Source organism: Neolamprologus multifasciatus, chromosome 1, assembly GCF_963576455.1.
Source record: "Neolamprologus multifasciatus chromosome 1, fNeoMul1.2, whole genome shotgun sequence".
NCBI classification, from domain to species: Eukaryota; Metazoa; Chordata; class Actinopteri; order Cichliformes; family Cichlidae; genus Neolamprologus; species Neolamprologus multifasciatus.
In genome coordinates, this window is record NC_140439.1 from 14,381,372 (window position 1) to 14,399,141 (window position 17,770).

Consider the following 17,770-nt stretch of genomic DNA (forward strand, 5'->3'; position numbering starts at 1 on the left):
GCGAAGTTCCCCCTCTCATATTCTGGGCTATTCTGGAGTGGAGAACCTTACGTTCAGCGAGAACAGCAAAATATATAACAACTCTCTTTCTGGTTCTTCTGTTTTAGATGGCCCCCTTGGACCACGCGGTCTAGTGGAAGCTACAGAGATGTGTACACAGGAGTGCCTTGTCCTGGGACATTCAGACAACTGCTGGATGCCGCCAACACTGGGAACATACCAACAGCCCAAGTCACCTGTAACCAGCTTCGGGTCTCAGAGGGAGTGGGGTCCCAAGGACAAACTGCTCAATGGACATACTCTGAGCAGAACCTGGAAAAATGAGAGTGGGCGGTCAGAGCATTTTGGTGACAGAAAGCAGTTTGGAAGTGGGGAGGGACACTTCACCAGCAGTGGCATGGCTGATATTCCACTGGTGAGTCTCAAGTCCTGCCAGCCAACCTCTTGCCCAGACAGCCCAAAGGACCAGCAGCTATAAGAGGGACTTTCCTTCTGTGCTGTTAGATGTCCTTACATCTGGACACAGTGAACAGGCGGAGCAATCATCGGAGCTCCTCCCCATTTTATTTTTTCTCTCTTATTTCTGTTCTTCGCGCTTAAGTTGATGCTTCTGCAGTGTAAGAGCCACATTTACTATGGTGGTCACAAAATAGTGCTTATGCTGTGTTACCATGGCTCTAGAGGAAACTGTGTGTGTGATCCTCTATGGATTTCTTTAACATTCAGCAAGGTTTTTTTGTTGAGTGTGAATTGGACAAGTGCCACGGGGACGTGCATAAATTAAAAGAAATTAGAAGAAAGGAAAAAAAAACTACCATGGCTGACCAATATATACAAATATTTGTGGTGTGGTTGTTATTGAGTTGTTCAGGACTATATTTAATCGACACAATCAAAGAAAATGGAATTACACTTCAGAAAGTGTTGTTCTAACACTGTTTGTGAACACTTGTTTATTCTGTCATTGTCTCTGTGTTTGTAAATAAGACTTATTAACCACTATCATGTATCTGTAATCTCCAAAGTGAATAGGACAGTTTTTGGCCGTTATCATTATAATGCCTTGTCATCAGAATTTGGGATTTTAGCTGGACTGAGCTCTATAATAAGGGAAAATGTACAACAACAAGACATTTATGTATTTCTTGGAAAAAAATACTGTTGATTTTGAAGCAAATTTTCCATCTCGTAATATACCCAGTGTTGCCCATATTTCTTAATAATTTTCTTCAAGTAATGCAAAACCACAACCAAATCTTTTTTTCTAAAAAAAACAAAAGAAAAACACAAACAAACAAAAAACAAAAAAGCAAAATGTTTTGTATGAAGGATGTCAGTGCTCAATATGTGCATTATAAAAATGAAAAGCTCTGAAAGCTCTCCATAAACCGGTTTTGAAGGTGTTCAGTACAAATTAAATAGCAATATATTTGTAAATGGCTAAATGTTTTATCTAATGTTGATCTTATTACTGTATAGATTTTATTCAAATTGCGATTTGACTGAGAAAAATCCCTCAGTAGTATCTGCAGTTTCCTGGCATATGTATATATCTGTATTATTTCCACACAAACTATTATTTTCCATACATAAGAAAACACAGGTTAAGATAACACTTTAATCACTGTGCCTTCATGATGTTTCTTCAAATACTGAATTGTACTTATTTCAATGACAACATGTTGGCTACAAAGAATATTCTGTATGATAATCAAATGCCTTACGCATTGAATGTTTGCCAAATTTAGAGACATAATCACACACATGTTAAAGTACAAAATCAAGTAGATGATACTGAAGAAAAACACAAAGGCATGTGCAGATAATGGGTTAACCATGAGAGACCATTTTCTGTCATTCCACTGTCTGAAAAGGTTTGTTTTATTCCACAGCATGGAGGGCAAATTACACAATGGAAAAAGCATGCTAAAAGATATAGCTTTTATAATTAACTTGATCATTTTTGTGTCATTTTACTTTGTTGGAATAGCGTTGATTTGTGCATTAAGGAGAGATTCAGTTTGTAAAGCACTTTCATATTTATGTCACAATATAATGAAGTTAAGTGGGATGGAGTGATTTGCTTATCGCAGTTTGTTTGTCAGTCGTGAGGGTGTTTGACAACACAGATACTGAACAGTTAATCCTTGTTACTACTCTACAGGTATACAGCTACTGCAATAAATGTTTTAAGTACGTGTATGCTTAATTTGTGTGCAGGATAATCGCCTCAGCAGCTATGTGTGTGCTGTAAATGTATTCCCACTTGGGTCATTTTTCCTTAATAATTTAGTGTAAAAAAAAGGAAGCCAGCCCCTTTATTTTGAGAGCACAGTGCATTCATGAGGTACAATTTAGTTTTTCCTAATTTTTTTTATTTCTTTGAACACAGCGAGATTCTTCCTGTTATCAGGTCCCATTTTCTGCTTACAATATTTTACCTTAAAAAGGTGTCAAAACAGCCTTGATACGACTGATTCTTGAGTAATAATCCCTCTTCCTGTTGCTTTAGTTTGCATGTTGTGTCCTTACCATACACATAATGCTTCCTTAAAGCATTAATGTCAGGGTCACTGTGCATCAAATCCTGAGGGAAGCAATCTAGGAAGGTCAAATTTCTGGAAGTGAGTTGCCATGGAAATGAAGACGGCTTAAACATCCAAAGAACCTGAAAAAAAAAAAAAAAAACTCCCAGTAGTTTCTTTCAGTAACTTTTCTTTGGTTTTCAGCTTCTCTATGTTTAGTAACAGTAAAGGACAGGTCTCTTTCTGGATTTTTTTTTGTATCAAACCTGGTACATTTTTTGCTGCATATCCTTGATGTGACTCTCCAGCTCCACCATATTCCAAAGGGTGCTCTGTGCTCTATTAGATTGAGATCTAGTGACATTGCACTCACTCACATGTTCAAGCAATCAGTTTGATTTGTGCTTGTTATATGGAACCTTATTCTGCTGGAAGCAGCCATCAGATGAGTGAATTGTGGTCCTGAAGGAATGGACATACACCATTACACCGCCAATTTTAATTTCAGCATGTCATCTTGAGCATCAGAATGGGGATGAAAGTCAGTCACATGATGGCATGGCAGGTAGCTCCTGTAGCTTTGACCACTGACTACAAATAAACAATGGCTGAAACCACCATACTATCACCAATCAGTTAGTTAAGTCCTGCTGTGAAGACTTAAACTCAGCATTTGTTATTGCAGCTTTGGTGTCTTAAAACTTGATGTGATGAGTGACGAATCAACTGAAGGACTCTTTTGTCTTTTTGACTCGCTGTCTTTTTTACGTGTTTTAATGCTTTATATCCTGCTCTAATCTGAACAACCCCCTAAGAATAGTCAATGAGCCTCTCTGGGTTTTTATCATCACTATTCATCAGCATGTTTTAAAGCTCAGTTTGTAAAACCTTGCGATGTAACTACAGCCCGTTGCCTCACTGTTTGCCAGACAACAAATATTTGAACAGGTTAGAAAAGAATCACTCTGAGACTTACAAATCTTTGAATGGGTACATGGAGCTGAGGATCAGGAATTTTTCATAGAAAGTAATCCAAACCATTCAGCACTATATTAATGACTTACCTTGTGCTGGAGATTTCCTGCCATACGACTGCATTTGGATCTGCCCATCAGGGCCCTCACATTAACTTTTATTGAGGGGAAAAAACGTAGCGTTTATCCTCCAGCTTCACTGTGCTAATGTGTTTATATTATCTTAACTGTAGCTTTGTAACTAGCCACATAACACACCATGGTCATGTCCAAATTCATGGGCTGCATCCTCCTGAGGTCGCATTTGTAGGCCTCAGGAGGATGCAGCGACGCGTCACAGAGACGCGACGGAGGCTGTCCAAATTTGTAGACTCCTCCGAATGCAGCCGACAAATGCGTCCTCCTTTTCCCCGAATTTGAAGGATGGGTCGGATGTGTCCTTCGTGGCCCACCATATCCCAGCCAATTCCAGTTTTCAACAATGGCGGCCGCTACTAAGTTTTTAATATTACTCTTATTACTCTTTCTGGGTCAGAAACTAACAAATTTTCAGGCGAGAATGTAGCTGTGTAAACTTCAAATATCTGCTCGGTTTATCAAGATATTGCATATTTGCAAAAGTGCTCTGACGTTTTCGGAGACGTCTGTTACACCAGCTCGATAAGTAGCCGAGAGCTCGAGAGTCACTGGAGCCGCTGAGAACGGCACAACTCCCGGCACATCATGTTCAGATCACCGCAGACTTTCGCTACTCAGGTTAAACGTAATATATAAGTCACTTAGACAACCTAAAAATGTTATTGTTTGGCGTTTGTCAGCGTTTTATATGTTCGTGAGTAAATCGGTTTGGCTGAGAATAAAGTTATTCGATGAGATTAGAAAAAATAAAACTTTATTAATCCCCCAGGTGGTTTTCACACAGCTGACTAAACGTCAAACAGAAAACTGATTAAACAGAAGTATGAGACGGTCGAGAATTTACGCCAGTGTCCTGTTATATTTTATATAGCAAGGAGCAGACGGCCGAGTTTATTAAACTCCACCGAGACAGCGCTGATGCTAATCAGAAGGCTAGACCGTCCAATTTCACAGCCGTTTACCCGGCCCACGTAGACCGCGAAGGCCGGGTCCTCGGGAGGATGCAGCCCATGAATTTGGACACGACTCATGATAGCAAAGCTGTACATTTTGATTTTTCAGAAATCCATCAGTCAGAACTTGGTACAATATATTATCTTTAGATGGAAACTAGCGAGCTAACTCCCTTCTAACTTCTAACTATGTTAAACTTCCTAAATCCTGTTTTTCATGGATGCGTGGATGTTAAACTGATGTTAGCCACATTGATCATTTTATTAAAGATGAAAGAATTAAGACAGTTTTTAACTCTGTGATGTCGCAGTGTTTGAATTAGGGAACTGAAGAGGAGTTTGGACCCAAAAATGGCTAATGATGTCAGACTTAAGAGGCAGATTGCACTGATTTTACATGTCTGATACGTGAAGGCCTTTAAGCTTGAGAAAAGCAGCCTACACCATAAAATCATCAGGAAAGCCAAGGGCTGTATTCCCATATATAGCCAGTTTTTATTTTTTATTTTACTTGACAACCCTTTGCAGATGTGTTTGGGAACATGCAAGTTGCTGCTACAGAGATGTAAACTTCATTTTTATCCCTTTTTGGATCAATGTTACAACAACACATTTATGGGGCATCCGTAAACGAGGAAACTCAGTCTGCATTTTACTGTAAATATATCTTGATTTTTCTGTCACTGGAGTGGGAAAAACAGCGTAAGTGGTGAATGCGTGATAACTCTCGTGTTTCCTCCTGTAGCCAACAACAGAATGTGCTTACTACTAGCGCCACTGTAAAATTAGGGACAAGCAATACTCTTGTCTTCAGAATCTCTGCTCAGAAGCAGGGGGATGGGCTATGGGCATTTTGACATGGCAAATTAAAAAAAAAAAATTACTTTGTTGTAAATATAAGCCTGCTAGGCTATTTGAATGGTGGTGGCATATTTTCACACTGCTTAATTCATATCTACAAGTTAATAACCTTTCTAAAAGACAATCCACACTGATTTTCAAGATATTGAGCCTTTAACAGCTTCTTGCTATGCTCTATCTAAGCGAAAAAATAACATGAAATGATCATACCCTTTTAACACCACATTAAGAAGTGGTGATGTGTAATTGGTTCGAATTAGATCCGAGTAACATGGAAAACAAGAACCTTTTTTTCACCGTCTTGGGTATCAGTGTCAAGTTTCAAGTTCCATAACAGGTGACATAAAATTGTGGCCATTCGACTTGTTTTTAAGTGACAAGATTGCAGTATACACCTATAAGCTTACAATGATCAATAAATCAGGTTTGTAAAAACTCTGAGAAGATATTTTGTTATAATTTATCAAGTCGGGCACCTAATAAAAAAAAAAATCATCAAACAACCACATGAGTCTCATCATGCGTTGAAACATGAACATGTCTGAGTGGTGTGTTCATTTACAAATCGCATAGAGAATGAACATTCAATTAACAGTATACGGTAAGTTAAATGTATGTATATTCAGTTTTTCTGGAGTCCTAAATGCATGCGTAGGCTGTTCGTTTACACAAAATGTGCTTAAGTGAACGTATCATTACATGGTTTAATCATCAAAGTTTCCTCACAAAAAAACTTGCAGTTTGTTGTGCTCATCAAGTCAAAGGCAGTCAGATATAAATTTTCATACCTCTGGCCAGTAATGAAGGGCCGGGCAACCAGTGAAACTGGTGAAGTAATTATATTTTCTTTATTCTTTTAGGTTTCTCTTTTTCAGTGTAACCTCATTTGATATATTTATCAGCTGTCGCCCAATGGACCTGCTTAAATTCTTACTTGCCATGCTAGCTATCGACTGGTGCAAGAATAGTTTCTGAGAAGCTTCAAAGCTAATTGCCTTGGAAGTGTGAGGCGAACTAAATTAGTGTCACGCCACAACCAAGAAAAAAGGTTCCCAATCGCATTTGCTTTTTATATGGCTTTGAGAATATTTTTCAGACAGGAAGTCTCTGTGCACAAAGTGGAACTGAGTGAATGTTCAGCAGGGAATCAGTCACAGAGAGAGCATGCACATCAGACAGACGGAGAGAACTCTCCATACGGATACAGTAGGCATAAGCAGCAGCATCTATATATTGTTAGAGGTAGCTTTTAGTATAATAAGAGCAGAAATCAAGCTCAGTTTTCTGAAAGACTTAAATAAATTTCTTTTTTATGTAAATAGCATGGGAATATCTATTCTGAATTTTAACCAATCTAAAAGACCCTGTGGCCTTGTGAACCTCGTGAGTTAGCGGAGATTCCTGGATGGCTCATTTAAAAAAAGAGAGCTCTGCTGGAGACCAAGATCTAAAACTGGTTGCTGTGGTATCACATTTCTCTGTCAATTGTAGTGAAATGAAGGACAGTACTCCAAAGCTTTGGAGCCCAAGCAGCCTTGTTTGGCAAGATAGGTCTCCCCTCTACTCGTGCTTTAGATCAGGGGTAGGGAACTCCGGACCTCAAGGGCCGTTGTCCTTCAGGTTTTAGATATCACCCTAGGTCAACACATCTGAATTAAATGATGAGTTCATTGCCAGGCCTCTGGAGAACTTCAAGACATGTTGAGGAGGTAATTTAGCCATTTAAATCAGCTGTGTTGGATCAAGAACACATCTGCAGGACAGATTTGTTCCCCACCCCCACTTTAGCTACTTGTACTAAATACTTTTTTTTCATAACTAGTGATGGGATTTCTGGCTCTTTTTAGAGATCCGGCTCTTTCGGTTCGGCTCACTAAAAAGAGCCGGCTCTTTCGGCTCCGAACCGGCTCTTCAGGTTGTTTTGTTGCTTTAATTAATTTATTATTAACAATAATATAAAATTATGCACAAAAGGAATTACTAACGTAAAAAAAGTGGTTTTATTTATATATGTTTATATATAAATATATGCGGTGGCCCCTAGAGACAAAACACGTACAAACTCCAAAACACATTTCTAGCATGAACTGAACTTCCAAAGCAGAGCTACTAGATCACTTAAATTACACAATTGAAAGCATGTGTGTATTGTTTGTGTATTTATACACAGGCACTCATATATATTCAAATAATTAAAAAAAAAAAGTTAATTTACCTGTTACTACCACAAACCAGATCTGGTCGTTGGTACTTGCTGGCTTGTGTAGCCACTAGGTAACAAAAGCTCAACACTGCGCCCTAGCATCCTGGAGAACTTCTGTTGTCTTTTGTACGTGTTTTGAGTTTTTACGTGCTTCGGAGTTTTTACGTGCTTCGGAGTTTGTACGTGTTTTTACGTGCTTCGGAGTTTGTACGTGTTTTTACGTGCTTCGGAGTTTGTACGTGATTTGAAGTTTGTATGTGCTTTGTCTCGAGGGGCCACCGTAAATATACTTTTATTTATTCACTCCACATAAAATGTAATAAATAAATCATATAATACAAAAATCAACTATTCACATTTCAAATTTTAACTATTTAAATTTTCAGCTTTTTCCTTTTACAAATTTAAAGTGAAACAACACAAAACACTGCAAACCACAACACAATTAAATATAAATTAAAATATGAAAACAAAAAGAACATGCATATTCTCTGTCATATGGGCCCGCATGAATAAACTTTCTGAATCCTTCATCATCTGCAACCGAAAATAGTTGTGAATGATTACTATACCTTTCTAATGTGACGTTGTTGTCCCTGGCTCTCTTTCTCTCTCTCTCCCTCTGTCTCTGTTCCTGTGCTACTGAGTGTAACTACCGCCCCTCCCCCCTCTTCCCAGCGTAAAGCACAAGGCTCGCATGTGGAGTGAAGCGGAAAAAAGTGCGAGAGAGAGGGTGAGAGAAAGAAAAAAAAAAAACCCACGTGACGGCTCGCGATAAGGAGCCGGCTCCCGTCGTTCACGTCAAAGAGTCGGCTCTAAGAGCCATTTCGTTCGCGAACGACCCATCACTATTCATAACATTAGGTTGACATGAGTTTTACAGAGATTTGAATTTATCAAAGATAATTTCAAAAGTTTAAAACATTTTTTAAGCTTATTGTACAAAACATAACCATTGTTGGTTGTTTGCAAGAAAAGCTTAATTAATTCATAGCTGAACATTTGCTGAATTTGATTGAAGAAAACATTTTGCTGTCTCTCTATACTGGTATGGACTGGATAAAGTTTCCCAAGATTTTATCCCGATACCAAATGGCAGGTCTGTGCCATTAGCTATCAGTCATTAGGTAGAGGTTTGTGCGTACGTTCAAGGATATGCCTTCCCAGACCATGACCGGCTCACCACCGAACAGGTCATGCTGAATGATGCTAAATATCATATCATCCAGTATATCATTCTCCACAGCTTGTCCAGAACATTTCATGTCTGTCAAAGGTGCTAAAGGTGAACCTGCTCTCATCTGTGAAAGGGCCATTGGTGGACATACTAATTCTGGTGTTGTAAGGCAAATGCCAATAGGACTTCATGGTGGTGGGTATTAACAGGGCCCACTGGAGACCCTCAGCCCATGCTCATGAAGTCTGTTTCTGATTGTTTGGAGACATTCACGCTAGTGTCATTTTGGGCTGTGGCAGTGCAGTCCTGTAATTCTTTGCACAAAAGAGCAGATACCAGTTCTGCTTATGGGTTAACAATCTTTAACACCTCTGTCCAACTCCTAGAGCAACTGCCTGACTCCTGGAAATCTCGATGCTCTTCTGACTGTGCTGGAAGACAGAGCAAACCTTCTGGCAATGGCACATATTGATTCGCCATCCTGAAGGACTTTCTGCAACCTCTGTAGGGTCTACAAATATCATCATGCAACAAGTAAAGTCACTGATTCTAGCCAAATGCAAAACTAGTGAAAAACAGTAAAAAAAGACAAGGAGAGGAAAACTGTCAGTGACCTCCATTTGTAGAACCATTGCTGTTTTGGGGGTTGTCTCGTTGTTGCCCCTGGTGTACCTGTTGTTTATTTCATTAACACCAAAGCAGCTAAACTGAAACAACCTCTTTTGGTATTTAATTGACTAGATCAATATCCCAGAAGCTTAACTGACTTGATGCTGTACTCTGATTAAAAAGTCATCCTTTAATTTTTTTTGAGCAGCGAGGAAAATAATAATTTGACCCCCTGCTAAATTTGTACTTTTGTTCACTTAGAAAGAAATTAAGAGTCTCACATTTTTATGGCAATTCCATTTTAATGGAGAGAGACATAACAACAACCAAACATCTAGAAAAATACATAACATAAAAGTTATAAATTGATTTACAAGTTACTGAGTGAAATAAACAATTGTGGCTCCCACAGACTGACTGTGCGCCGGAGTGACACACAAATTACAATCAATTAATCATTTACAGATACTCTTAATTGTAACTCGTTCAGTTTGTTCTGGCCTTCAACACCAGTTGAAAGTGCAGTACATAACTGTAGTAGGTTTTCTTGCATTATATGGGAATTTCTGAATACCTCCCAAAAACTATAGATTATATGCATTTTGTCTAAAACACCCTTCTTAATGGTCAGAATTTAAATAAACAGCAGGGCATATATTAATTTTATCTACCCAGTAAAAGACTTGGCTGGCCAAATGAATCATGAAGGTCAGTGGAGAAGATGATAAGTGAACAGGAACTGTCATGCAATAGCCACCGCAATAACTATGACAGATTAAGAGTCTGTCAGAAGAAATTGTACCTTTACCATTCGCTCTTACTATGACCTTAAACCACAAATCTGATGCATTTGAGTTATTACATTCCTAGAGGTCACTACTGTAGGTCAAAGCTGAATACTGAGGGTGTCACCAAAAACTCTTCAACACCTACTGTTTCAAATGCAAACAAGGGTACCTCTGTAAGGCTGAAACTGTCCTGAAAATCTTCACTGTTTCGAAACACTGACACAGCTAAAAAAAAAAAAAAAAAAAAAGCCAAATCGTCAGTGTAATTTTTGTGTACAGTTTTTCAAAATACCAGAGGTCTTGATTTTAATATAAGTCAGTTAAATGCAGGTTCTCTTTTTAAGACAGAGTAATTCAACGGCAGGATAAAAAGTCCATTCTGCAGCATCAGCACTATGTGCCAGTATTTGGGATCCAGGCCCTTCTAAAGAGGTCACTGTGCCACTTCAGCTTCATCTGGCCTATTGACATAAGTCATTCTGATGCTGATTTGAAATGAAAAGTATAAACATCTACTATGGCGTTATTTTTGTGCCACTATTCTGAGCGTACGTAAAAAAAAAGTTGAGCGCATGTAAAAAAATTTGCAGGTGCAAGTGTTGCATTTTGAGGAGAAATTTATTTTGAGCGAAGAAAAGCTAAATTTGAGTGAAAAAAATTAATTGCTGCGTGCAAAAAATTTATTTCAGTGTTTGCTATTATCCACACACACACACACACATCAGCAGCCCCTGTCGCTCAGTTTTTGCATTTGTGCTTGCTCGCAATGTGTTGCTCGCGCTCTCAACATTTCTGCCCGTGCGCGCTCAACTCTTTCTCTACACCGTTATATTTGTGCCACAAAACCAGCCAATCACAGACTTGGATCCAAAAAAAATCAGATTGGCTGTTTTGGTCTCCAATCAGCTCAAAATGACGAAATGCAATATCCCAGAATCCATTTCGTCCAAAACTCAAACGAGGAGGGGGCGGAGGAACACAGAGTGGCAGAGTTTGAAATATTACTTAATAATATATCTTTCTGGGTCACAAAATAAACTTTTAAGATATTTTCATGCGAAAATGGTGCTGTGTAAACTTCAAATGTCTGCTCGATTTATCAAGACATCACATACTTGCATAAGTGCTCTAACGTTTTCGGAGATGCCTGTCTTCCTCTTTGTACACTGTGGCAAGTATTTTTCACACTTTTATCAATGTGGCTAAATTGTTCTATGAGCACACGACACACATGGTCTTAACTGTGTGTACTGGTTCGTGATGTGGTGTAGATTATCTTTGAATAATTTTGTGTAGCCTTCGAGCATGGCCCAGTGAATAGGTGTATTCCTTTTACACGATTGCTACTTGCAGCACATTTTTCAGTGTAAATGAATAAAAGTTCACAAGTTTATTTAGAAAAAAAAGTGCAACAGAACATTGAGGCAAAAATATTCTAGTTAGTGCAGGTCCAGGTCCACAAACACAAAATTCCAAAGTATGGTCCTTCCACAATAGGTCCTCTCTCAAAACTCTCCCAGAAACCCAGTTTATGTTTTATGTTTTTGAGACATTTGTCTCAAAATCGTTACAAATGCAAACAGTATGCTCCACAAGAGCAAACTGAGATTTACAAATGTGTGCAGTAATCTTTTTTTAATAACGTTTGAGGTTTCACAAGCATGTGCTTCAATCCACACATAAATGCAAAGCAATTTCACTACACGTGAAACTGTCTTACAAATGTTTACATCAAAACATGAATAAATACTCATCATTTATACACAACTTATTCAGTTCAGCTTCACAAATTGTATAATTTTATCTTTGTGTGCATAAAAATGTCAAATTCCAAGTAACATCCCTCAAAAGTTACACACAAATGACTGCATGCATTCGTAAATCTTAGTTTATGTTTGTGGATCATACCTTACACATTTGTAACCCCTTTCAGACATATTTCTCTCCATACAGGTTGTCCTACACAGAAAGAGAAATAATTGCCAGTCACAGGACCAAAACATAGCATACATACATTGGGGAGGAGCCAACTGCACTAATGGTGTTAGTTAAAGGATAAGACATCTTCTGATGAACTTCTGTCAGTTTAAGGAAGGGAAGCAGGATGACACACAGGTGTACTCATCAAGTCCAGGTGTAAAAGAACTAAGGTCAGGAAACCCAGGGGGATCCCACCCCTGCAAACAGAGGACTGGTTAATCACACACATTCTTAAAGACAGAGAGAAAACAAACAGAAAGGTGAGTCAGCTGGGGAAGACTGGAGGGCTAGACTGGAGGAGTGGGCATTTGAGTTTGCTTTCAAGGTTTGCTTTGTGGACAAGTGATAAACTCACCAATGACACATTCATACCATTCCTGAAAAGATTTCACATACTTTTTCTTTTATAAATTTGTTTTTAAACTTTTGAAATTCTCTTTGATAAATTCAAATCTCTGCAAAACTCATGTCAACCTTTTTGTTTTATATAAAAAAACCCATTCAGAAACAGTGGGTACATGAAAAGTAAGTAAAGTAATAACAAAAACAAATGAAATGTAAAACATATAAAATATTTACAGAAAACATTAAAACCTTATACCTTTTGATATAACATATTTTAATTAATAACCCTTTCACAGTTAGGTTTACTGTACCAGCACAAAGACCGAACAGAAAAAAATCCAAAGATATTATTAGCTATAAACGCTTAATACATGAAACCACATTTATTAAAACATATTTACCCACACTGCTTGTATCACAAATAAATTATACTACTTCGGTTATAGCAGCCTTATTGCTGCTTCTTTTAATATATAAAACTATCATGATACCCCCCCTCAGGAAAAACTTGTGTCCTTATGTTGACAAAAAGTGTGGGAGTATGAAGTACCGTAACTTTCTACATGCATTTATTTTTTGTGCAAGATAATAATGTTTCCCTGTACATTAGTGAACGACACCTGTTTTCTGTCCAACAGTGACACCTTTAATTCCAAATTGCAAGCATCACATAATTTAGGTATAGACTCTGTCACACTGGGTTTAAACACTGCAAGAGTGATATTACTCACAGATCAAAGCTGTGAGTGAAGAGACGTTCCATCGTTTTTCTCCCTCCCCTTGTAAATGGGTTTGTAATCAGACAGTTCACATGAGTAGTGCACGGATTCAGGCATGGGTTAAGATTGGCTGAAACAATCCGGAATGAGATTCTTGCACCTTCAGTAAATGAGCATTTAAATATGATTGGTAGTTTATTCCTTACCATCCATTTTAGTATTGGTGTTCTGTCAAATCTAAAAATAGACAAATTAAAAACATACCAAAGTAAAGTGCTCTTTTTCCTCTCATGTAAGAAAGGGCTTTTGTGAAGCTCCTTACCCGTCCTTTGTATGAATTTCCCCAATGAGCAACAATAAAGAATATTTATATTCTATTCACAACTGCCGTCACGTGGCTCCAGTTAGCTATTGTCGCTGAAAGCGCTGCTTGTCTTTTACTCATAGAGAACTGTAGCTGCCTCCATTTTATGGTCATGTGTGCAAGCTGTGAGGCCAGCGTGTGAGACAAGCTGCTCTGAGATCAGTTGCTATCTGCGTGAATTTGGGTGAAACCCAGCTGGCACTAAACGAGCTTCAGGTATTTAGGATCCCAACAGATGTGTTTTCACTTGCTAAACACCTAGGCCAACATACTGTATATGATGTAGAGAAGATGCAGTAGCCACTGCACCAGTGCTGGGTCTGGTAATGGGTCCATGGATTTCATCCCAATACCTAATGACAGTCAACGTGCAATTGTCTAGCGTGTAGAGGTCAGTATGTCCCACCATGACCCTAGATCATCAGTAACCCACCACCGAACTGGGCATGCTGAATGATGTTACAAGCAGCATAACAATCTACACACTTTCTCCAGACCACTTTACATCAGTCACATATGCTCAGGGTGAACCCGCTCTCAGCCAGTCAGTCACTCCATGGTGCTGCGTAGTGAGCACAGGGCCCACTAGAGGACGTTCTGCACTCAGCCCACTGTCAAGTCTGTTTCTTATTGTTCGGAGACATTCACACCAGTTGGGTACTAGAGGCCATTTTGTAGGGCTGTGACCAGAACTTATCCAGTTTCTCCTTGCACAAAGAAGCAGATACTGGTCCTTCTGACCTTTTACAGCTTTTTTCAGTACTCATAGAGTAACTGCCTGATTCCTGGAATCACTTGCATGCTCTTGAGACTGTGCTGGGAGACATAGCCAATCTTCTTGCAATCCTGGAGGAGTTGGGCAACCTGTGCAACCTCTGCACGGTCCGGATATAGACTCATGTTACCAGTACTGACACTGACCCTGGCCAGATGACCAACAGTCAAAAAAGATGAGAAGGGAAAAAATACCAGTGGCCTCCCCCTCTAAAAGTATTAAGTCCAAACTAACTGTGACAAATGAGAGGGAATAATCAGGTAATTATTCTGCTTTCAAAACTCAGAGTTCTTCCACTAAACTAACTGACTTGAACAATGGTAATACTATGTTTTGACAGGCCCTTTTTGAGCTTCCTGCTTGAAAAAATGACATGCCCAAAATGAACAGAGTATTTCTCTGCAATTATAAACTCTGTGTAAACAATCTTGGTATCAAAATAAAGCTAACACTTGTGAAATTTCATCAGAGGTGTAAAAATTGCAGCAGATGTTACTGTGTCAAAGTTACTGAGGCTGGAACACAGGAAAAGTAAGTAGATTTTTTCCTTGCCTAATTTATTTATTTATTTTTAGCATATAACCCTTTTAAAAATATGCTTTAGTTTACATTTTAACCCAGAAATTCAGTAATCAACATATAAACATCATCTGTGCAAAGGTTTATGTTTCTAAAGTGAAACAGTGAAAAATTACAGCATTATTGATAAATAAATATTCAGGCGTTGTCCAGCCGTGTCCAATTTTGGCACACATTGGAACCTATATGTGAGCTGAATTTTTTAAGTATTAAACAGCAGAAATTATTTAATTCCATTAATATGCCTAAAAATGCAGTTTTTCTGAATATTTGTGAAGAATCAAGCACACATTCACAGGTAACGGGCTCTTTCTGCCCTGCGCATGGAGTTTTTAAATGGCCTCTGGTGCTTAAAAGTCTGAGGGCCTGTAGCTCCGTCTTCTTTTGGCCGATTTGTATGATTGATGCCTCTTTTTAATCATTTGAGCCAATAGAATCAAGGTAACAATGCTGCATTTACATCACTTCAACCAGTCAGAAGTTGCAAGGCCAGACCCCACGTCGCCCAAAATTTACAACATGTGCGTCTAGTTAGCCCTCCATTATCAGTAGGTATGCGGGCTATTGGCTACCTGCAAAAACAGGGGAGGAAACTGAGACGGTAAGACAATTTCTGTCTTAGTGCATTTGCGCCTCTACGTGTTTTTGTGCTCTTCTTTTCCAGCTGGTTCAGTAAAGGTCGGAACATAGTGAAACTTGGTGTTTTGGAATCTGTGAGGTCTCTGCGAGTTAACAAGCCATTGTTTACCCAATTACATGAAGTCTGACAGGCTTGATTGTTTGTGTTTAGCAGACTTTTGCGCATTTACGTTCCATAATTACGTTACCAGATTCTAAGGTTTCTTTGGATACTACACATGTTACATGTTGATATTTGCATAAAAGGCATGGAGGGTTACATAACTCTTGAACCCCAGTGCCCCCGGTACCAGGGGCGTTGGGACTTAACTGCATCCAAATCACCACAAAATAATGCCTGTATTTCTTTCATGTCACCTTTCACCTTATTTTTTCTCAAAATATTATAAGTTAAGCAGCTGTGATCTAAGGAAAAAAATAATTTGCTTTTTAAAACAAACAGCAGCCCTGGCAAGACCAACAACCATCTGAACATGTCTAACTTGGTGGCAGTGTGAACTCTTACTATAGTTGTACTGTGACTGGAAACATCTAAAAACAACTAAAAGTTCACTCAGTATCGGAAGTTATAGCACACTGTTTACTGTGTACATATTTTACTCGGGGCATAATGACAGGGGGAGCAGTTACTACCTTTGTGTCTGTGGTTCAGCAGCAAAGGATAACATCTTTTTCAAGACGATTTTCCACTGAGTAGTGGACAGTTACATCAGCAGGTGGAGTTTTCTATCACTCCCAGGAGGGTCATTGCTGCTTGGATTAGGGCTTGCAGTGTAGCAGCATCAGCTCTCCTTTTCATGTGCAGCATGACCGGGGCATCTATATGTCTCAGGTAGATTGGTAACATATCCAGCATTCTGATCGCGTCCAGGTTGGAAGGTTGATGATGAATTCAGTAATGGCATCTGACTTTTTCTTCTTGAAATGGACTGCCAGCATGGCCCTACCTCTCTTGATACTATGTTATACTTTTATTTTGGACCAATTATAAATATTAACTGAATAAACAGCGCAGTTCAATAAAACTGCATTGATGGGATTTGATGCTTTTAACTGGGTTCTCCTCAAGAACATTTTTATTTAAAAAAAGCAGAAGTAGAAAATAATACATGGAACGTCATTAGGAGGAACAAACTGATTGTCAAAGTAAAAAAAAAAAAAAATCGGATGACACATTTAAAAACACAGACTTATGAAATATGATTAAAAAATATATATATACCACTCTGCAAGAACACCAGTTGTTAGGAAGAGGATTAAAAAAACATTTAATCAAACAGCATTTCAAGCATGCTGTCAGGGTTCCTGGGTCGGTGACCCAGTGTTTTCAGTTTTCCCACATCAATGTTTTCACTTCCTGTTTTTTCCCCATGTCAGCTTGTCTCTCGTGTCATTAGTCAGATTATGTTCAGCCCTGTACTCACCTGTTTCCAATCATTGTCATCATTCAACCTGTGTATTTAAGTTCCTCGGTTTTACTAGTTCTTTGTCGTGTCATTGATGTTATGTTGTCGTTTCCGCCAGCCAGCCAGCCACTCAGTCCGTCCGTCCGTCCTTCCTTCATTCAGTCAGTTGTCCAGCCAGCCAGCCAGCCATTTCCTACCTCTGTTCTGTTTGCTCACGCCATCACAATAAACACCAGTCTTCACGTACCTGTGAGTCCTGCGTTTGGGTTCCTTCTTCCTCGCCTCCACACCACGCCTGACAGAATGACAAGACCCGTGCCACGAAGACACGACTAGAACCCAGCAGACTCGGACCTTTTTGAGCGGCAGGAGGCAGCGCTCTCCTTGTGGGCGGAAAAGCTCAAGGAGAGACAGCGGCTCTTCGCGGAGCGAGAGCACGTCTTCGAGGGCACTCGCTTGGCTCTGGGCGGGCCTCGGAGACGCCGCGTTCACCCACCTGCTGCCTCCCATGCACCGGAGCATCTGCCGCGGAGAGTGGGCGTTTCGCGCCGCGCTTCGGCGGCTCCCCCTCTTGCGGATCCGCTCCTCGCTCACACGTCACCTGCCTCATTCGCCGGACCCTCCACTTCGCCACGGCACAGCGGCTATGCCTCCCACCTCGGCTCAACAGAGGCTCCCGCGCCAGAGGCTCGGCTGTGTACCCCGCCCGCTTCCTCTTCCCGGAGAAAGTGGGGC

General features: G+C 39.5%; 1 protein-coding gene across 4 annotated transcripts in view; it reads left to right on the top strand.

The window, feature by feature from the left end:
* pcdh9 (protocadherin 9) overlaps positions 1–16,830 on the top strand; it is a 206,389-nt gene extending 189,559 nt beyond the window's left edge. For all 4 annotated transcript variants that reach the window (XM_085166126.1, XM_085166134.1, XM_085166143.1 and 1 more), the window contains one exon: positions 108–16,830. In XM_085166126.1, the coding sequence (XP_085022252.1) occupies positions 108–478 (371 nt within the window). In that variant the 3' untranslated portion in view covers positions 479–16,830. The remainder of the gene's footprint in view (positions 1–107) is intronic.
* The last annotated feature ends 940 nt before the right edge of the window (positions 16,831–17,770 follow it).